The sequence below is a fragment of the Liolophura sinensis genome, chromosome 12 (genome assembly GCF_032854445.1).
Source record: "Liolophura sinensis isolate JHLJ2023 chromosome 12, CUHK_Ljap_v2, whole genome shotgun sequence".
In the NCBI taxonomy this organism is placed as follows: Eukaryota; Metazoa; Mollusca; class Polyplacophora; order Chitonida; family Chitonidae; genus Liolophura; species Liolophura sinensis.
Window position 1 is genome coordinate 29,861,110 of NC_088306.1, and position 22,741 is coordinate 29,883,850.

Here is a 22,741-nt window from a genome sequence, read left to right on the forward strand (position 1 = left end):
TATGTTCCTCAAATATCGTAACATTTAATGCTCTTCTGAGATAATGCCATATATTTTTATCATCCGCAATTCAACAATCAAGAAAAGACATCAAATCTTTCTTAAGAGAAAGTGAGATTTATATTTAAGATGTAGTAATAATCAATCAAACATGCATACTGTATATAAATGGACAAGTCAAGCAAATGGAAGACAACACCTGATTGGCTGAAATACTTAATGGACTGTGCAAAACAGGGAATTCTGATTGGTCAAAAGTAGGGGAAGCATAGCTGGATGCCTCTCTGGAATGTCAATCCATTTCCCAGATAAAAGTAACTGAAATAAACAATACCCTAAACTTTCAAATCATCCTAACATTTAAGTTAAAATTTCTGTTCCGATAGGAAGTGAATATATCTCTACTGTTGTGGTACACAGATATAATACTGTTTCTTCAGCAACCAATATATCTGGATTACTACTGGTGTGTTAAATTGTGGCAACCTTTCAATATAATCAATGCCTAGTGCACATCGTGGTGAACGATGAGGAAGAAATCAAAATATTTCTGTCACTTTCACTTTTGCCCAGACCAGCAGTTTTATACAAAAGCTGGACTTTGTGAAAGACAAGAAGCTGATGCATTATTACACAATCCTGTACTTACAGGATTTCTGTTGGCATCCTGATCCACATTCGTCAGTACAATAAGTACAATGAGTACAATGAGTACAATACAGTGTAAAACACTACTTAATAGTTATTGATATTGATCACATCAAAATTATACAATTTCAAATAAAATCAAAGTGTAAATTTTAACAGTTTTCAGCCAGATGATAATTATCATGATGTTTCCGTCAAGTTTCAAATTGTCATATTCTCAAGTCAATTTGTCAAATACTGCATCTGACTTCACAGGTACGTTAAAGGTCTGAACAAGAGTTCAGGTGAACATACAAACGCATTTATTAGAAATGTATATAAGAATATCAGCAGCACTGTGGGGAGTATAGCACCTCATGGGAATCCTCATGGGTGTTGATGACGGGTATGTCGTTACCATGACAACCACGTAAGTGGACAAATGGTGCTCGGAACACATCACCATCATCTGCATCCATAAAAAATGACAGCCCAGACACGAAATCGTATCTATTTATATAGCATATATATATATATAGGGAAAATGGCTTGTAACCATGACAACAGCACAAATGGACAAATGTGAGTTGCAACATATCTTCATCTGTGTATGTATGTATCCAACAAAAATTAAATTTCTACGCAGAAAACAGAGTTAAAGCTCAGACACGAAATCATATCTATTGATATAGTATTATGGTATTATAGTATTGCAATCTGGTAACCATGACAACTGCACAAATAGACAAATGTGAATCAAATCACATCAACATCTGCATATCTACGTATCCAATAAAAATTAAAACTTTACGCGGCAATATGGTAACCATGACAGCTGCGGAAATGAACTAATGTGAGTCGCGAAAGATCTCTATCTGTGTATGAAGACATCCACCAAAAATCAAAACTTTACACCTCAAACAACTGAAGTTATGGCACAAACTCATATCTGTTTATGTAGCATATATAAGGGAAATGGCTACGTGATTACCATGACAACTGCTGAAATAACCAAGTGTGAGTCGTGACACATCGTCATCTGTGTACGTGTGTATCCACCAAAAATGAAAACACTCTGTGGAAAACAACTGGTGACATAGCCCGGGCGTGAATACGGATAGACAGGTGGACAGACAGCCAAAATCGCAATAACATTGGCGGAGGCGTAAAAAAACTGCAGCACCTCATTCAGTTCAGTTTCATTTGGATTTTCAAGTTGCTACACGCTTGAAATTCAACTGTTCTGAACATGAGCACCAAGCAAGTTAAATGGTAAAGACCCCGACAGCCAAATGGGCAGTAAGAGAGACAGCCAGACAACCAAACAGGCAGTCAGAGAGACAGCCAGACAACCAAACAGGCAGCCAGAGAGACAGCCAGACAACCAAACAGGCAGTCAGAGAGGACAGCCAGACGAGCAAACAGGCAGTCAGAGAGGACAGCCAGACGAGCAAACAGGCAGTCAGAGAGACAGCCAGACAAGCAAACAGGCAGTCAGAGAGACAGCCAGACGAGCAAACAGGCAGTCAGAGAGACAACAAGACAACCAAACAGGCAGTCAGAGAGACAGCCAGACAACCAAACAGGCAGTCAGAGAGACAGCCAGACAACCAAACAGGCAGTCAGAGAGACAGCCAGACAACCAAACAGGCAGTCAGAGAGACAGCCAGACAACCAAACAGGCAGTCAGATTGACAGCCAGACAACCAAACAGGCAGTCAGAGAGACAGCCAGACGAGCAAACAGGCAGTCAGAGAGACAGCCAGACGAGCAAACAGGCAGTCAGAGAGACAACCAGACAACCAAACAGGCAGTCAGAGAGACAGCCAGACGAGCAAACAGGCAGTCAGAGAGACAGCCAGATAACCAAACAGGCAGTCAGAGAGACAGCCAGACAACCAAATAGGCAGTCCGAGGGACAGCCAGACAACCAAACCGGCAATCAGAGAGACAGCCAGACAGGCAGTCAGAGAGATGGACAATCAAATTTCCAGCCAGCCTGCCAGACAGATCTGCATTTTATGCAAATGCATGAAACTAAGAAACACTTTACGCCAAAAAATTAATATTTATCAATCACACTAAACAGTGTCATAAAATTTCCATCTATACCAAACATCTACATCAAAATATTTATCATAGCCCCCAAAACGTTATCAAGAATTTCTTCCATATTTTAGTAATATTTTCTGTTGAAACTCTTTACCCAAATTCACAAACTCATTCTGAATCAGAATCCACTGAATCTGCATCACTTTCATCCAAGATTGCTGAATCCCGGTCACTATGGTTACCATTTAACTTCGTAAGGGAAGGGCAGCCATTTTTGCGCAATTTTCCTGCAGGACTTGTAGAGGATTCACTCTTTGACCTTGTCTTTCCCAGTGATCGTGACATCCGCGCTTCATTAAATCGACTCTTTTGGAAAGTCATGATGCAGTGAAGATTTCCGCCTGTCTTTTTCGTTTTACGCTTTTGCAAACCTTTTTCAAGTCTTCGAATATCTAAGTACTCCGGGTTGTTGCAATTCAAATCTGTTGAAATGTCCGTCCACCTAAGAAAGCAGGAAAAAATTACTTTTGGCATTAGAACAGAACATTATGAAACCTTTTCAACTTTAAATACTTCTGCGAACAAAGTCTGATATCTGACTATTTTCAACTGATAATTCCCTTGTATACATGTAAATATACTGAAGTTCTATAACTGAAGTCATTCACTTCTTCAGCTGGATAACAGACTTGCTTATGTTTACGATTCCCGGCAGTTCTATTTTGGGAAAGGTACAAGTCAACCTGCCTTTTACAGTGAATAGCTGGATGCTTTCTGCTAGTGTCTCCGATTAAAATCCAGGTCTCAGATTCTTCTTTTGTTGGGTTAGGTCTGAAATGCAAATATCACGGGGATTAATTAGAAGGTCATTAAAATCTTTAAATGACTATAATTTATTAACCAAAAATAAATGCTGCCAGAGAAAACGTTAGGTTTGTGCAAAAATTCTGATGTGCCCATCAGCTTAGTGGTACACTTCAGCTTGAGACACTGTACACACTGTAATTCACCTAACGTTAAGCTGTTTTTAAGTGACCCTTTTTTTCATTCCATAAAAATTTCACACACCATGGACAACTAAATGTGTGCAACAAGCAAAGCAACTCCTATGAATAGAAATTCATTTTTAAGATCTCAATATTTTGACTTTCATTAAGTCATCATTTCTCCTGATCTAATGCATTTATTTATTTGAAACCCACGACCATCCGCAGGTTGCTGGCAGACCTTCCCACTTAAGGCCAGAGAGTGATCTAATGAAAGCTTGAATTTCTCCGCAGTTCCTTTCCTTATTTGTTATGCAAAGCGGTTCAGTGGAGCAATTACATACATGTATCTGTGCATCTGGATGCTTTATCAGGCTATTCTCTACACTGTTTCAGAGGTTACTACACCAGTCAGAAACTTTGTACATGAATTGCTTTTGCCATAATCTATAGTGCTGCATCGGAAATTTGGGAATGGTACTTCATCTAATACTACATGTGTATTTGAGAATGGTACTTCATCTAATACTACATGCAGATTTGGGAATGGTATTTCATGTAATACTACATGTAGATTTGGGAATGATACTTCATGTAATACTACATGCAGATTTGGGAATGGTATTTCATGTAATACTACATGCAGATTTGGGAATGGTATTTCATGTAATACTACATGTAGATTTGGGAATGATACTTCATCTAATACTACATGTAGATTTGGGAATGGTATTTCATGTAATACTACATGCAGATTTGGGAATGGTATTTCATGTAATACTACATGCAGATTTGGGAATGATACTTCATCTAATACTACATGCAGATTTGGGAATGGTATTTCATCTAATACTACATGTGTATTTGAGAATGGTACTTCATCTAATACTACATGTAGATTTGGGAATGGTACTTCATCTAATACTGCATGTACTACTAAATGTATATTTGGGAATGGTACTTCATGTAATACTACATGTATACTACATGTATATTTGGGAATGGTACTTCATGTAATGTTACATGTATACTACATGTAGATTTGGGAATGGTACTTCATGTAATACTACATGTACTACTATATGTATATTTGGGAATGGTACTTCATGTAATACTACATGTATACTACATGTATATTTGGGAATGGTACTTCATGTAATACTGCATGTATACTACATGTATATTTGGGAATGGCACTTCATGTACTATTGCACGTAATTGGGAACTGTACTTCATGTAATACTACATGTATATATGAATACATGTACATTTATAAATACATGGAAATGTTTGCACATCAGGGTTTATCATATACTGACTTACTTTTTTTTAGCATTTGTTTTTAACATGCATGTAGTGTCACAACTTTTGCTGAATGTTTGGCATTTTCGACACAGCATCAACCTAGAGAGAATAATTTTGTACATCAGTGTTTTCAGATACTGATGTTTCTATAAATAATATCATCACTGTTGCTGAATGTTTGGCATTTTTGACACTGTATTTACTTACAGACAATAATTTTCAAATAAATGAATCTTATTACAAGGATGAAGCCAAGATTGCAAAAAAAAAAAAACAACAATTGGTGATAGTGAACTAATAAATAGCTTGGCCAATGAATATCACTCACCCATATGCTTGGTCTGCTTTGAGACATGTGTCGTCAAATCCTATTGGACAGAAGTAATGGTTCTGACAGTGGTAAATGAAGGTATTGTGGTTGTCATGGAGACCTCTCCTTAGCAACTCCAGCGCCTGCTCTGATGTCACACCTGATGTTTTGTTCTTTCCCTGAGGTTTATACAGGAAATAGCATCGACCTTTGACCTGAAAGTGATCATTCAGCTTCCTAAACCATCTGAAATGAAAACAGGAAGATTCTGGCAAAAATAAACATAAAGACCAAAGACAGTGAAACTAAAAATGGCCACTGGGATTTTCATATGCTACAACTCTTCTATAAAAAAATAAAATGAAGCATAAGACGACATAAAAAAAAATACAAGTATAAAAGTCTATAAAATATACCAACCTTCAACATTTGAGATCACATGTATGTCCACAATTAAATATTCAACAGCACCTCTAAAAACATAAATTTGCGGCCAAAAATATTACAATAAAATTTGCGTATGCTGTAATTCTGCATAAATAAAATAAAAAAAAAAAAATCACTTAACACAAAGAGAATCCTGAAACATTTCTTTGGAATAATTTACCAAACACGTATAAGCATCAATCATTACGCTCAGTCGGTTAGCGCACTAGTGCAGCGTAATGACCCAGGAGCCTCTCACCAATGCTGTCGCTGTGAGTTCAAGTCCAGCTCATGCTAGCTTCCTTTCCGGCCGTAAGTGGGAAGATCTGCCAGCAACCTGCGGATGGTCGTAGGGTTTCCCCCGGGCTCTGCCCGGTTTCCTCCCACCATGATGCTGGCCGCCGTTGTATAAGTGAAATATTCTTGAGTACGGCGTAAAACACCAATCAAATAAATAAATAAATAAATCAATCATTACTATAAATACATGTACATGTATATCAGTCAGCATGATTATGGCGCTGTGGAATCGAATGCAAGCTTTGTAGAATCAATGTGAACAAGTACGTGAAGTCAAACATTTTGTTGATTACCTCATAAGTGTAGAATTTCCTGTAAAAGGTCCGAAACGAATCTCTTCGAAAGGAGGTTGAAAGCCGAGGACAGCGAGGGCCTGCTCTTGTGTGATGGGGCATAACCTGAGGAGGAAAAACAGCAAGATTACCACCACTACTTACCCCATTTTGCTACAATAATCGCAATAATGATGTTCGTAAAAAAAAAAAAAGTCAAAAAGAATCAACAAGAACTGCTGATTTTTTCCAGACAAGACTGTCAATTCTTCTGGCCCTGGTACCTGACAAATACCAAGACTTAAAAAGACGTAGCCAATTTGGCAGATAAAACAAGATATTCATAAAAGCCTTTCATCTCTGACAGTAAAATATTCATGTATTTCAGCCAAGGTTGTTTTTCATATTATGGGTGAAATATTATAAGGGGATGTTTTCTCTACACCCATAAACCTGAAAGCTGTAATATAAGTGAACAACTGTTGAGGACAGTGTTGAACACCAAATAAATAAACAAATAAATAAATATACTGAGTGAGCGAGTGCTTGGGGTTTAACGTCGTACTCAACAATTTTTCAGTCATATGACGATGAAGGAATCCTTAGAGTGCATGCCTTTCACCAATGCAGTCGCTGTGAGTTCAAGTCCAGCTCATGCTAGCTTCCTCTCCGGCCGTACGCGGGAAGGTCTGACAGTAACCTGCGGATAGTCCTGGGTTTCCACCCATCATAATACTGGCCGGCGTCATAAAAGTGAAATATTCTTGAGTACGGCGTAAAACACCAATCAAATAAATAAACAAATCAATAAATATATTGAAGAGATTGTTACTAGGTATACTGACTTGCCATGACCAAGTGAACTGAAGAGGTAGTTCCAGCAGGAGACCAGGGAGGAGATTCCACAGGAGGTTTTGTGTTGGGGGCGGGATATACAGTACCTGAAACAAGACGTCTGTCGCATGACAATACAGGCAACAACAACACCATTCACAGAATTAAAATCTCACGATAAATATGCTAACTTAAGCTGGATTTAGAACTTCATCTGAAGGGCCATGAATAATCAGATTATCTTTGAAATCATAATCAACTTAGATTTAGAAGCAAGGGTACCAAAGGGCTCGCCTGTAGGAGAGACATGAATGCAAAACTTCAGCTCATAATCAACTTAGATTTGGAAGCAAGGGTACCAAAGGGCTCGCCTGTAGGAGAGACATGAATGCAAAACTTCAGCTCATAATCAACTTAGATTTGGAAGCAAGGGTACCAAACGGTTTGCCTGTAGGAGAGACATGAATGCAAAACTTCAGCTCATAATCAACTTAGATTTAGAAGCAAGGGTACCAAAGGGCTCGCCTGTAGGAGAGACATGAATGCAAAACTTCAGCTCATAATCAACTTAGATTTAGAAGCAAGGGTACCAAAGGGCTCGCCTGTAGGAGAGACATGAATGCAAAACTTCAGCTCAAAATCAACTTAGATTTAGAAACAAGGGTACCAAAGGGCTCGCCTGTAGGAGAGACATGAATGCAAAACTTCAGGTCATAATCAACTTAGATTTAGAAGCAAGGGTACCAAAGGGCTCGCCTGTAGGAGAGACATGAATGCAAAACTTCAGCTCATAATCAACTTAGATTTAAAAGCAAGGGTACCAAAGGGCTCGCCTGTAGGAGAGACATGAATGCAAAACTTCAGCTCATAATCAACTTAGATTTAAAAGCAAGGGTACCAAAGGGCTCGCCTGTAGGAGAGACATGAATGCAAAACTTCAGCTCAAAATCAACTTAGATTTAGAAACAAGGGTAACAAAGGGCTCGCCTGTAGGAGAGACATGAATGCAAAACTTCAGCTCATAATCAAAGGGTTTGCCTGTAGGAGAGACATGAATGCAAAACTTCAGCTCATAATCAACTTAGATTTAAAAGCAAGGGTACCAAATGGTTTGCCTGTAGGAGAGACACGAACGCAAAACTTCAGCTCATAATCAACTTAGATTTAGAAGCAAGGGTACCAAAGGGCTCGCCTGTAGGAGAGACATGAATGCAAAACTTCAGCTCATAATCAAAGGGTTTGCCTGTAGGAGAGACATGAATGCAAAACTTCAGCTCATAATCAACTTAGATTTAAAAGCAAGGGTACCAAACGGTTTGCCTGTAGGAGAGACATGAATGCAAAACTTCAGGTCATAATCAACTTAGATTTAGAAGCAAGGGTACCAAAGGGCTCGCCTGTAGGAGAGACATGAATGCAAAACTTCAGCTCATAATCAACTTAGATTTGGAAGCAATGGTACCAAAGGGCTCGCCTGTAGGAGAGACATGAATGCAAAACTTCAGGTCATAATCAACTTAGATTTGGAAGCAAGGGTACCAAAGGGCTCGCCTGTAGCAGAGACATGAATGCAAAACTTCAGCTCATAATCAACTTAGATTTGGAAGCAAGGGTACCAAAGGGCTCGCCTGTAGGAGAGACATGAATGCAAAACTTCAGCTCAAAATCAACTTAGATTTAGAAGCAAGGGTACCAAAGGGCTCGCCTGTAGGAGAGACATGAATGCAAAACTTCAGCTCAAAATCAACTTAGATTTAGAAGCAAGGGTACCAAAGGGCTCGCACCAGAGGGCTTCCTTCCACAATAATGCTGGCCGCTGTCCTAGAAGTGAAATATTCTTGAGTACGGCGTAAAACACCAATCAAATAAAAATAGCAAAAGAAAAAAAAAAGTGAACTACAAAACTGAACTCCTGTTTACTCCTACCAGCGTTTGAGGTCAAGCACTTTCCTTAGGGCAATATCGCTTAAGTCCTCTCTGACCGATGGAGCAACGTAACCATTCTGGCCCACAACCACTTCATATTTTTTCAGGATAGGTTTAGTGGCTGCAACAGAAAGAGTGTCTGATTGATTTCACACACGAGTGTAACTGGAGAGTAGCCTGCATCTCAAATCTGCTTTATTTATTTGATTTTTGTTTTTAAAATGCCATACTCAAGAATTTGGCAGTCTGATTTATGGTTGGAAGAATGTGGGGTGCACAGGGTAAACCAACTTCGTTTGAAAAGTTACGGATAAACTTTACAGATGAAGAGATTTGCATGGCATAGTAATGTACATGTAAGACAGTTGGTTTTCTACAAATGTTAGTCTGCAGAGCAAGCAAGAGAAATATATATATATATATATATATATATATATATATATATATATATATATATATACATCTGTCTAGTGCATATATCATCCTGGTGTTCAACCATGCCTTTACACTCACCCAATTTCTTTTTCTGAACTTCATTCTGGTCTCCCCAATCGCTTAAGTCAATTTCCCAAGCTGTGTTTTCAGAAGATGAGCTTTCTGAGCGTATTTTTGGTCCAGGTAGATCAACAAAATCTCCAGCACCATTGCTGGTTAGGAGAGTCGTGCCACCATTCGCAAATGCAGAATCTAAAATATTTTCACTGTCTTTTTCCTTGGAAACTCCATTTGCAAGGGGCATGTTGGTGGTCATCTCCTTTCGGGAGATGTTAGAGTTACCTCCCTTACCCTCATCAGACGGCTTTGACTGACTGGCTAACTGATGCGGATCAGAAAGGTCACCTGATAATCCTGAATTCTGATTGGTGGATTGTGTGTCACTGGATACGGCTGCAGCTGAATAAGCTTGGGTAACTGAAATACCGTAAGTAAGCCATGAACTTCTTTACGCAAATCAGTGTCTTCGGGCAAACAAGACTCACTATGTAAGTACTGTAGCCACGATACTCCTGGTGGGTCTACATGCTGATAGTTCTCCACAAGTCTATAACTACACATGTAGTATTAGTTACAAGCTTCTGACACTTTCACTTAAAGGAACTTTCAAAGATGGCATTAAATTCTCATGTTTCTACAGTAATCTGAAATAAATCCATCGTAGCAATGTTACATTCTTTTAATTTTCTTCACGTAATTAAAATCTTAATCACGCATTCATTTTAACTTAGCTCCATGAACTATCAGGCGGAACGTACCTGCACTGACAGAACTCAGCAGCGCCTGACACTGATGGGAGCTGATCCCTTCACTCTGATTGGACAGATGAATCAGAAGTTCCTCCACCTCAGCCACCAATCGCCCCAGGATGCTTGCCTGCAGCTGCTGTAACTCAACGGCTGCAGACGTACGGGCTGCACTGCTGCGTGTCGCAGCTGTCTGGTCACTTTGGAAGGAATCCAGTGCATCCTCAAAATCATCATCACTTTCGTCGCTCTCATCAAGAGTGCTTTCCGAATCTGCAAATACATTAACACAACATGTTAGAGTGAAACAGAGGTGATAACTGACCACTCTGCTGACGGACAAATGTTTTGGCATAGTTTTCTTGATAACGGTACCACATCAGCACATATAAATCTTCCTATTAGATTTACTTTGCATTAATCCTTCACACAATATAGATTTACCTCTAAAACCTATATTTAATAGGTTTACATCATCATTTGAAGAGACACCTTGATCTGACAGCGGACCAAGATGTACTTCCTCTGGAGAAATAGTAGGAGGGCGTCCATCTATGCTGAGCTTGTCACTGATTACCTCCCCTTGTCGGTGACCCTCCACACTGTCTGGTGTTTGATTGGCTGGTACTGACTCCTGGGCCCCCATATCAGCTTGAGTACCAAGACTTTAGCTGAAGCGAAGGAAGTGTGCAGTGTTTACAACAAACCATCGTAAGGCTACAGCTGATATTGTATACGACATACTCTAACTCACCAGGAATTTCAACCATGAGTAACTTGCCCATTTTTCCTGACTCTAAGAGTTCTATTGATTTTAGAAATTTTGAAGGTGTTTTGAGATTTGCTTGGAACATAGAATGACATTCTACTAGAAAATTGTAAATTTCAGCCACAAAAATAAATATTTTATGACGTTTATTTACCTCTAAAAATGCACTCTTGTGGCCAAAATTGTAGGCCATGCAGAATACATAGATGCATGGTTTCACACAATTCTCCACCTGGCAGCTATTAAACCTGCCACGCAAACTGAAGGTTTGTATATCTCTCTCTGTGCCACAACTCAAGGTAGAATTTAAGTGCTCATTACCTCCCCAGGAAAGTTCTGTTTTTGCCGGCATATATTTCAGACAGACTGACTTGGCTGTCCGTTTGTGTGTCATGTGTCTGTCTGTCTGTCTGTCTGTGTTTGCAACCTTAAAGACAAATGTTATGCACAAGTTTAGATGAAATTTTCCACTGAGTCAGCTTCTGCTTTGTCATGAGCCATGTAACAAATCACAATTCAGGAATGTTTCATGTTCATTCAAGTATTTTCTAGTTTCTTACAAATAAAAAAAAATACAGTGAGATTAGCAATTCAGCCACAAAGTACAACTATAATACATGTTACTGCTGCAAAATGCACAAAAATCCTTTAATATACCTGTGCTTTAGAATGTAATTAGGCATACCCTCAGTATAACTCCAACATCTGTTACAGCAAGACTTAAGCCCTGGAGGATATGAAAAAACTTCAAAACATGGATCTCATTTCAACCAATGACCATACCGCCCATCACAAGACAGACAATGCACCTGTAGACAAGTAATACAAAATGACATATCTGCATACACTAGTTGAGGAGGTCAAATTTAGAAAAACAGACAACATTTTACTACCCCGTCAAAGAAATTTTGTGGGTGTGGACTGATATCATTAATTTCAAGTTTAAATTTCCCCAATATCACTTCATCATTAGAATTAATTGTTCATAATCGGCTTTCAAGGACTGAATTAAATTTAACTACAATGTACATGTACAATGTAATTATCAGTGTGGTTAAAAAACAAGCCTTTTAGCATTACTCAAAATCATTTTCTATTGTCTATCTAATTTTGTTTCGGCCAGCTTATATTACATGTACATCAAATGTCTTTTTTTCAAGTAATGATTTTGATTAAACTAATAAAAAGGATTTTAAAGCATGTAATATTGAGGCCAAGCTTGAATACACAGGTAAACTGCTGCCAAGGACATTCTCAGTCTAGGGCCACACGAAACAGACTCTCGGGCACCATTTCATGAAGCCTGCCATGGGCATTCTCAGTCTAGGGCCACACAAAACAAACTCTCAGGCACCATTTCATGAAGCCTGCCAAGGACATTCTCAGTCTAGGGCCACACAAAACAGACTCTCGGGCACCATTTCATGAAGCCTGCCAAGGACATTCTCAGTCTAGGGCCACACAAAACAGACTCTCGGGCACCATTTCATGAAGCCTGCCAAGGACATTCTCAGTCTAGGGCCACACAAAACAAACTCTCAGGCACCATTTCATGAAGCCTGCCAAGGACATTCTCAGTCTAGGGCCACACAAAACAGACTCTCGGGCACCATTTCATGCAACCTGCCAAGGACATTCTCAGTCTTGGGCCACACAAAACAGACTCTTGGGCACCATTTCATGAAGCCTGCCAAGGACATTCTCAGTCTAGGGCCACACAAAACAGACTCTCGGGCACCATTTCATGAAGCCTGCCATGGGCATTCTCAGTCTAGGGCCACACAAAACAAACTCTCAGGCACCATTTCATGAAGCCTGCCAAGGACATTCTCAGTCTAGGGCCACACAAAACAGACTCTCGGGCACCATTTCATGAAGCCTGCCAAGGACATTCTCAGTCTAGGGCCACACAAAACAGACTCTTGGGCACCATTTCATGAAGCCTGCCAAGGACATTCTCAGTCTAGGGCCACACAAAACAAACTCTCGGGCACCATTTCATGAAGCCTGCCAAGGACATTCTCAGTCTAGGGCCACACAAAACAGACTCTCGGGCACCATTTCATGAAGCCTGCCAAGGACATTCTCAATCTAGGGCCACACAAAACAGACTCTCGGGCACTATTTTATGGAAGCCTGACATTGTACACTATTTCATGGAAGCCTGACATTTTACACCAATTCATGGAAGCCTGCCAAGGACATTCGCAGTCTTGGGCCACACAAAACAGACCGTCAGGCACCATTTCATGGAAGCGTGACATTTTACACCATTTCGTGGAAGCCTGACATTTTACACCATTTCATGGAAGCCTGACATTTTACACCAGTGTATATTTTTACAAAACTATGCACAACTTGACAACTTAGGCATGATGCACATGACTACAAATATCAGGTACTGTTCAATAGATGATATTCAGGCTTGGTTCAGGGTCACATTCAGCTTATTAGGCAAACGAAAAAGTCCAAACCCAGATGAGATTAAAAGGTTAATTAGATGTTAAAAATGTAAAATTTAAATATCATATTTTGCTGAATCAATGTTCTTAAGTTATTAAGTTGTATAAGTTATTAAGTTGTATAAGTTATTAAGTTGGCTTCCTGTTCCACCGTACGTGGTAAGGTCGGTCAGCAACCTGCGGATGGTCCGTGGGTTTCCCTTGGGCTCTGCCCAGTTATCTCCCACCATAATGCAGGTTGCTGTCATATAAATGAAATATTCTTGAGTACGGCATAAAACACCAATCAAATAAATAAATCTATCAACAATTTCTTGACTTTAGACTAAACTATGAGACTCAAAATGATGCCCAAACTAAAAAGCCTAATGTATTTGACCTTGATGTTATACTCTGAAGAATTTACAGAAGGGTTAATTTTTTGTGACTGCCAATACATATGCATGTACACATGTCCTTTGCATATTACAGACCATATTTAGTGAAAATTATCATTTTATCAATAAAACATTTATTTAAAAAATGTATCGAAATGGCTACAGCAGACCCACCTCAATATAGCTCTATCAGACTTTCTTCAGCAGGGAAGATTTTCAACAACTGTAGGCCTATGTATCTACATACATGTATATATTTACGCATACATATTATATATCAGTGCCACAGACCTACTTTATATCCACAGTGACACAACTATGCAAGTATTAACAGTACATATTAACCTGATAGATACATGCATGGATGTAAAACTTCATGCTGCCGTTATCTTACCCATCTCTGACAACAGCTGTATGTATTATATAAGACATTACCACCACCACCACCAAACAGGTAACAGATGGTCTATTGCTCCCAGGCATCCTGTGTTATACAGGTCCATCTTTTCATGTAGGATAAGATGATTATGTACATGTAGAATAGTAAATTTAATCAACATGTCAAAGAAGATTTAATATCATGGCTACTGTCAATCTAAAAAAAACAAAATAAAATTCAGTCACCACACAGAACAAAATTTAAAAAAAAATGATACAGAACAAATAAATTTCAGTACATGTATGGTACAGGCTTGTTTACATATTTCTACAACAATTAACAGCCCGACTGTGTGACCATATAGATTTTGTTTACATGTCATCTGAGCCTATATTAACTACATCTATCTGTTGGTTGGTTCCCTGCTGAAATTACATTAAACTGATGCTTTATAAAAGCATGCGCAAATACATGACATGCACGCATACATACATGCATGCAAATGGATTAGTGTATACCTGTACAAATGGACTAGTGTATAACTGTACAAATGGATTAGTGTATAACTGTACAAATGGATTAGGGTATAACTGTACAAATGGATTAGTGTATAACTGTACAAATGGATTAGTGTATAACTGTACAAATGGACCAGTGTATAACTGTACAAATGGATTAGTGTAAAACTGTACAAATGGACTAGTGTATAACTGTACAAATGGATTAGTGTATAACTGTACAAATGGATTAGTGTATAACTGTATAAATGGGCTAGTGTATAACTGTACAAATGGACCAGTGTATAACTGTACAAATGGACCAGTGTATAACTGTACAAATGGACTAGTGTATAACTGTACACATGTACAAATGGATTAGTGTATAACTGTACAAATGGACTAGTGTATAACTGTACAAATGGATTAGTGTATAACTGTACAAATGGATTAGTGTATAACTGTATAAATGGGCTAGTGTATAACTGTACAAATGGACCAGTGTATAACTGTACAAATGGACCAGTGTATAACTGTACAAATGGACTAGTGTATAACTGTACACATGTACAAATGGATTAGTGTATAACTGTACAAATGGACTAGTGTATAACTGTACAAATGGATTAGTGTATAACTGTACAAATGGACTAGTGTATAACTGTACAAATGGATTAGTGTATAACTGTACACATGGATTAGTGTATAACTGTACAAATGGACTAGTATATAACTATACAAATGGGCTAGTATATAACAGTACAAATGGATTAGTGTATAACTGTACAAATGGATTAGTGTATAACTGTACAAATGGACTAGTGTATAACTGTACACATGGATTAGTGTATAGCTGTACAAATGGACTAGTGTATAATTGTACAAATTGATTAGTGTATAACTGTACAAATGGACCAGTGCACAACTGTACAAATGGACTAATATATAACTGTACAAATGGACTAGTATATAACTATACAAATGGGCTAGTATATAACAGTACAAATGGATTAGTGTATAACTGTACAAATGGATTAGTGTATAACTGTACAAATGGACTAGTGTATAACTGTACACATGGATTAGTGTATAGCTGTACAAATGGACTAGTGTATAATTGTACAAATTGATTAGTGTATAACTGTACAAATGGACCAGTGCACAACTGTACAAATGGACTAATATATAACTGTACAAATGGACTAGTGTACAACTGTACAAATGGACTAGTGTACAACTGTACAAATGGACTAGTGTATAACTGTACAAATTGATTAGTGTATAACTGTACAAATGGACCAGTGCACAACTGTACAAATGGACTAGTATATAACTGTACAAATTGATTAGTGTATAACTGTACAAATGGACTAGTGTATAACTGTACAAATGGATTAGTATATACCTGTACACATGGATTAGTGTATAACTGTAGAAATGGACTAGTATATAACTGTACAAATGGACTAGTGTATACCTGTACAAATAGACTAGTATATAACTGTACAAATGGACTAGTGTATAACTGTACAAATGGACTAGTATATAACTGTACACATGGATTAGTGTATAACTGTACACATGGATTAGTGTATAACTGTACAACTGGATTAGAGTATAACTGTACAAATGGACTAGTGTACAACTGTACAAATGGACTAGTATATAACCGTACAAATGGACTAGTGTATAACTGTACAAATGGACTAGTGTATAATTGTACAAATGGATTAGAGTATAACTGTACAAATGGACTAGTGTACAACTGTACAAATGGACTAGTATATAACCGTACAAATGGACTAGTGTATAACTGTACAAATAGATTAATATATAACTGTACAAATGGATTACTATATAACTGTACATGTACTGGGAGTTCAGCTGTATATATATATGACTCAAAATTTCCTCCCTGGCTCAGTTGGTTAGCGGGCTAGTGCAGCATGATGACCCAGGAGTCTTTCACCAATGCGGTCGCTGTGAGCTCAAGTCAGCTCAAGCTGCCTTCCTCTCTGGCCGTACATGGGAAGGTCTGCAAGCAACCTGTGGATGGTTGTGGGTTTCCCCCAGGCACTGCCCGGTTTCCTCTAACCATAATGCTGGCCACTGTTGTATAAGTGAAATACTCTTGAGTACGGTGTAAAACACCAATCAAATAAATAAATAAATATCACTGAGTAATCACGTAACTTATATGCTAGGAGAGTAATAGCCATAAAAATAGGCTGAACTATAGGCTAAAAATAGGCATGCGATACTCAGAAATACATTTAGCCTATCTAAGGTGCAAATACATGTACATAAACTCACAACTTAACAAAGAGAATTTAACACATAAATAATCATACTTTTTGTTTTTGGTCAAGTTTAAAAATGAAAATGAATTAGACAATTAATAATAAATGGGGAAAAAAAACCCCAACTTACTGATATCTGTGAGGATGACTTCATGCTATGTGCTTTACCGTACCAGTCCCATCAACATATAAAATAAAGTCAATAAATTTTTTTTTCAATTTGATGACTCAAAGCTTTGTGGACTGACATGTACATTGTGGAAATGTGTTTCTGTATATCCTACATGTACAACCCAAACAAAAACAAAGAGGATTAAATATTTACCAACATCAGGCACAGACACATTTACAAACATCATTGTCTATCTGAAGATGATTGACAGACATGACTCATCCTACTAGTGACTACTTGTACATGCTGACTACCTGTGGATCTAGACTCATGTATTACTACAGCACTATGCTCACTTCACACACTGCCGTTTCTCTTGTTTCTCTTAACATGGAGTTTAGCTACAGACTAAGCTGGCTCTAAATTCTGTCAACCATCAGCATTCAGGCCACTCCTATATAGTAAATTGTCAATTCCTCCTTGTTTATATTGTTACATGTATTTGATTTGTTTGTTTGGTTGAGGTAAATAAACAAACACAATGTTGCCTTAGATCAGTGTTTTCTGTTAAATCATATTATAACAGCCTCCTTCATGTACTTACTAGTACCCTTATTCCTCAACCTTTTCCCACATGAAAGAGCAACTTTCAGTGCAATTTTTGTGCATTTTTAATTTCATTTTGGAGCCAAAACTACATCGGTTGGATTGCCCATTTTCAAGGCTTCACAAGAAGTATAAACATATCAGGCTACACAGAATTATGTCTTCAGAATATGCTTGAATGAACATCTTGCAAACATGAGAAACAGTTGAAGAATTACTGTATCAACAAACTTGATGTGTTTAAACAGATTAAATATTATGCATGTAGGCCTATATATGTTTTAAAGCAAAACAAAACAAGAAAAACAAACAGAACTAACTGGCCTGATGAACAGACCAAAAAGAATCCCTAAGTGACATCGACTCCAGATTCATCAGATCTCTGTATGCATGCATCTATCATGTGTCTACATGTATAAAATTAGCTTTTACCTTTTATAATTCTTACCAGTCTCAGCTGAACTGATTTTATTAAGATTAAAGCAGTGCTTTTTTGCTAAAACATTGCAGTTTCCATGGCAACATTAATATATATGTTCATCTTGGTCGTCTTTTCTCCTCCTCACCATGCTCTCTTTAATTTAATTGTAATAAACACTGCATATGTGTTTCTTTCTCAAAATACATGTAATAAAGATCCTGGCTGTACTCTCCTAAACTGTCAACATACTTGTAATAAAGCTCCTGGCTGTACTCAACTTAGTCAATATACATATAACAAAGATTTTTTTTAAAATCTCCTAAATTACCAACATTCAGGTAAAAAGATCCTTGCTGTACTCTCCTAAATTGTCAGCGTACATGTAATAAGGATCCTGGCTATACATACTCTTTGTCAACATACATGTAATAAAGATCCAGGCTGTACTCACCAAAATTGTCAACATATATCATAAAATCCTGGCTGTGTTTTCCTGAATCGTCAAGCTGAACATACATGTAATAAAGATCCTCGCTGTGTTTTCCTGAATTGTCAACATGCATGTAATAAAGATCCTGGCTGTACTCTCCTAAATTGTCAGCATACATGTAATGAAGATCCCGGCTGTGTTTTCCTGAACTGTCAAGCTGAACATACATGTAATAAATATCCTTGCTGTGTTTTCCTGAATTGTCAACATGTATGTAATAAGGATCCTGGCTATACTCTCCTAAATTGTCAACATACATGTAATGAAAATCCCAGCTGTGTTTTCCTGAACTGTCAAGCTGAACATACATGTAATAAAGATCCCGGCTGTGTTTTCCTCAATTGTCAAGCTGAACATACTTGTAATAAAGATCCTGGCTGTATATACTCTTTGTCAACATACATGCAATAAAGATCCTGGCTGTGTTTTCCTGAATTGTCAAGCTGAACATACATGTAATAAATATACTGGCTGTATGTACTCTTTGTTAACATACATGTAATAAAAATCTTGTCTATGATTTCTTTTCTCAAGTTACATTTTGTAATAAAGACCTGCCCAATGCATGTTATCATTTCTCAACATACATGTAACATGTTGTTTTTTCCTCAACTTACACCCAGTATGCATAATACAGATCCTTTCCATGTTCATCTATGTTGTCACTGACTCCTGTTCATCTATGTTGTCACTGACTCCTGTTTAGCTACGTCGTCACTGACTCCTGTTCATCTATGTTGTCAGACTCCTGTTCATCTATGTTGTCACTGACTCCTGTTTAGCTACTTTGTCACTGACTTCAGTTTAGCTACGTCGTCACTGACTCCTGTTCATCTATGTTGTCACTGGCTCCTGTTCATTTATGTTGTCACTGGCTCCTGTTCATTTATGTTGTCACTGACTCCTGTTCATCTATGTTGTCACTGACTCCTGTTCATCTATGTTGTCACTGACCCCTGTTCATCTATGTTGTCACTGACTCCTGTTCATCTACATGTATGTTGTCACTGACTCCTGTTCATCTATGTTGTCACTGACTCCTGTTCATCTATGTTGTCACTGACTCCTGTTCATCTATGTTGTCACTGACTCCTGTTCATCTATGTTGTCACTGACTCCTGTTCATACTCTCCTTTCTCAAAAACATACACGTAGGTATGTAAAAAATGCATCGTGTATAAAACAGTTAGATGATGGTCAATTATGCCTGCCTAAGTGGCATTATACCATCATTCATTATTCGTTCAATGTAGATCTGATGACCAAAACAGATCCTGTATATGCTACCCCTTACTAACACACACTTACATGGAAGCTGTACATTGTAATAATGTACACATGTACTACAGATCAGCTGGCTTAACTTGCGTGCCTATAACACAACTGGCACATATTTAATTGACATTGTTAAATGACACATGACTATCTTAATTGTTACAAATTTACCTACATTGTTTTTATTCCCACATCAAAGTTTCCTGTACATATCAGTGCACTGTCATTAAAAAACCAAACAAAAAAGTTCAGTTTGTCTTTTCACTGGCAGATGAAACCATTATTAATTAACAGGTATTTCAATGACATGTCACAGAAGTATATAAGGGGCCTACACTGGAGAAAGAATTAAAGCTATTATTAAAACTAGTGTGTTTTTCCTGAGTCAGAAATTTCCAATTAATGCTTGAAACCCAACCTTTGACATACATGTATATAAATATGTAACCGAACTGCTCCACTTGCATGTTTGGCTCTGTGCCCCAGGATCAAATACCTTGTGTGCCATACCCTACCCACCTGTCCTTCACACAATGAATTGACAAAGGACCAGGTAGACCTCCTCTTTAATGAGCTTGTTTGAAGCTATGGGCCTATATTGAGGACACATACAGTACCCGATACTTGAAATATATGTAAATGTACAAGGCCAGAGACTAGTTGCTTCCGTCTATGGTTTCCGCTAGCAGCAGAAAACCTTTAGGTGTAGCTGCATAGATGCATGTAACATATAGGATGCTCAAATAGTAATAAACTACTTGTATGGTCTCAACCAGATAGCTCCATATCCTGAAGACCCAGGCCTGGTGATGGTGGGTCCACAGGGGGGTATACAAACGCTGGAATGTCGATATCACACATGCATGTAATATGGCAGTGTTGCTAGTGTAGGCCTACATACAAAGTTTGCTGTATTTTGTGCTATTTTATTTAACAAACCAGTTCCAGTCAAATCTAGGCCTACATGTACATAAATGTAACCATTCATAAGAGTGATTTTATAAACTGCATAAATTTTCAAACCCAATGGAATGAGACAGATCTGATATATCATAGCAAAGACAAGACCAGAGACAATTCTGAGGTATAAAACATCTGTTTTGATTTGGGGTGATAGGAGCAAAACCGCACAAACGATATAGTAATTTAATATGATTTATATAATGAAACAATAAAAGTAGGGGCCTCTGTGGCTCAGTTGGTCAGTGCGCTAGCACAGCGTAATGACCCAGGAGCCTCTCACCAATGTGTTTATAAGTGTGTTCATTAATCCTATGTGCAATAAGCCTAAGTCTGCAGTTATGTTTGAAAAATGTAAAATCCAGGTATATAAGGGCAAATCAATCACATTAGAATGTTGGTGTTTAATAAGGCTTGAATGTCAGTTGACAGACAGACAGACAGACAAACAGGCAGACAGACAGACAGACAGACAGACAAACCGCATCCCAGCCAGACAAACAGGTAGGCAGACATACAGATAAACAGGCAGGCAGGCAGACAGACAACAGACAAACAGGCAGACAGACAAACAGGCAGCCAGAAGGGTTGACATTAAATATCTCGACGAGCGGCCTGGCTCCAGATGACCTTGTCTGTGAAAGCAAAACAAAGTGGTGCTTCTCGTGCAAGCGCTAAGCTGCGTTCTGTGGAAGCCTAGATCAACATACACCGAAAATTACAGCGTGCGTTTCTCCATGCATCTTCAAGCCACTAATGTTTGTCAATCAAACAAAACAGAATATAAACATTGTGGTGTCTGGATTGGTAATCTTGTGGTTATGTAACCGCCAAGCACTTACGGAATTTGCCGAAGTGTAGAGGTTGGTGTCTCGGAATTTGGCGACAAGGAATCGGTGGCAGACATGGGTGTTTCAGAAAGGTCAGTCGACGCGGTTTGAACCGTTGACAAAGGCCTGGATTCGCTTTGCAGCGGTAAAGAAAAAGACCTACCGTGTCTCAGAGGAAAGTCTTGATCATTGTGTGGTCCACGATCATCCACATCTGTGAGGGATTTGCCCAAAATGCGCTGAAATCCGACTATTTACAAGCCGATCGTATTTTAGGCGACATGTAAAATCAATGCCTGCTGTCAACGACGGTTCACCAGTTGAGCAGACCGGGAAATTGGGAAGAGGGTACGGAGGGGGGAGAACGCCTAGCGGGCACTTCAGGCGTACATGCGTATGCGTAATTTGAAGAAAGAAAAAATGTTCCTCGTCTAGTTACAAAACACTTCCTTGAAACATATACTAGCCAGCTGTCTGAAGTGATACCCATTTCACACTGCTCCGTGGGCGCATCAATTACAGGTAAACGAAAAATAGAGGTAGCCTAGGCTCCAGCCAGTAGGCCTATAGGCCCATAGGTCTATAAAAGGTACCAGTAAGACTTGTAACAAAATTCGTGCATCAGTAAATTACGCATCACGATGACTGCATGCAAAGCATTAATTAACGCAGTATTTAAAAAAAAAGTCGATGTAGTATGTATTACAGTGCGTTTAAGAACGATTCGTTATGTTTTACCAAGTCACGTGACATCGCAAATGGCTGCGCAGCCCAAGGATGCGCGTGTCATTTTGAAATATGGCTCGCGGGTGTCGTCTTCTGATGAAAACCATGTGGCCTCGAGCAGCAGGGGTCACAGGGTGAAGGAGCTCGTGTCAATAGGCTGCCAGTCTCCTGACTGCCCTGTTTAATGCTGTCATCATCCAACTCACGGTATTTCTAACTGACGAAACAACCATGCTGCAAAACACACCCGCGGACCCA

The 22,741-nt window shown here is 38.5% G+C and overlaps 2 protein-coding genes across 7 annotated transcripts; one reads left to right on the plus strand and one right to left on the minus strand.

Annotated features, from left to right (window-relative positions):
• Nucleotides 1–1,919: 1,919 nt before the first annotated feature.
• LOC135479877 (octapeptide-repeat protein T2-like) lies at nucleotides 1,920–2,693 on the plus strand. The gene has a single exon (XM_064759783.1). It carries the CDS (start codon nucleotides 1,920–1,922, stop codon nucleotides 2,691–2,693), a length of 774 nt encoding a protein of 257 aa, XP_064615853.1.
• Nucleotides 2,549–22,054, minus strand: LOC135479472 (basic immunoglobulin-like variable motif-containing protein). Of its 6 annotated transcripts, none has more exons than XM_064759319.1 (11): nucleotides 21,770–22,046; nucleotides 11,734–11,857; nucleotides 10,724–10,950; nucleotides 10,292–10,552; nucleotides 9,552–9,950; nucleotides 9,039–9,159; nucleotides 7,124–7,219; nucleotides 6,300–6,404; nucleotides 5,299–5,526; nucleotides 3,427–3,510; nucleotides 2,549–3,181 (listed from the first exon to the last, which is right to left on the minus strand). In XM_064759319.1, the coding sequence occupies exons 3-11, from the start codon at nucleotides 10,923–10,925 to the stop codon at nucleotides 2,848–2,850; spliced, it is 1,830 nt and encodes a 609-aa protein (XP_064615389.1). In that variant the 5' UTR covers nucleotides 10,926–10,950; nucleotides 11,734–11,857; nucleotides 21,770–22,046; the 3' UTR covers nucleotides 2,549–2,847. The 6 variants fall into 6 exon arrangements, with proteins under 6 accessions (XP_064615389.1, XP_064615388.1, XP_064615391.1 ...); XM_064759318.1 differs by having other exon boundaries at nucleotides 21,921–22,045; XM_064759321.1 differs by lacking the exon at nucleotides 21,770–22,046 and adding an exon at nucleotides 20,464–20,494.
• Between the last annotated feature and the right edge of the window lie 687 nt (nucleotides 22,055–22,741).

What these genes read in the sequence shown, in the direction of transcription:
- LOC135479877 (XM_064759783.1), top strand. Translation starts at nt 1,920, where the DNA reads ATGGGCAGTAAGAGAGACAGCCAGACAACCAAACAGGCAGTCAGAGAG.
- LOC135479472 (XM_064759317.1), bottom strand. Translation starts at nt 10,925, where the DNA reads ATGGGGGCCCAGGAGTCAGTACCAGCCAATCAAACACCAGACAGTGTG. An exon ending in GTGCTTGACCTCAAACGCTG is followed by an intron (nt 7,220 to 9,038) that starts GTAGGAGTAAAC and finishes GTCTTGTTTCAG; the next exon opens with GTACTGTATATCCCGCCCCC. An exon ending in GGAAATTCTACACTTATGAG is followed by an intron (nt 5,527 to 6,299) that starts GTAATCAACAAA and finishes TTTTCATTTCAG; the next exon opens with ATGGTTTAGGAAGCTGAATG.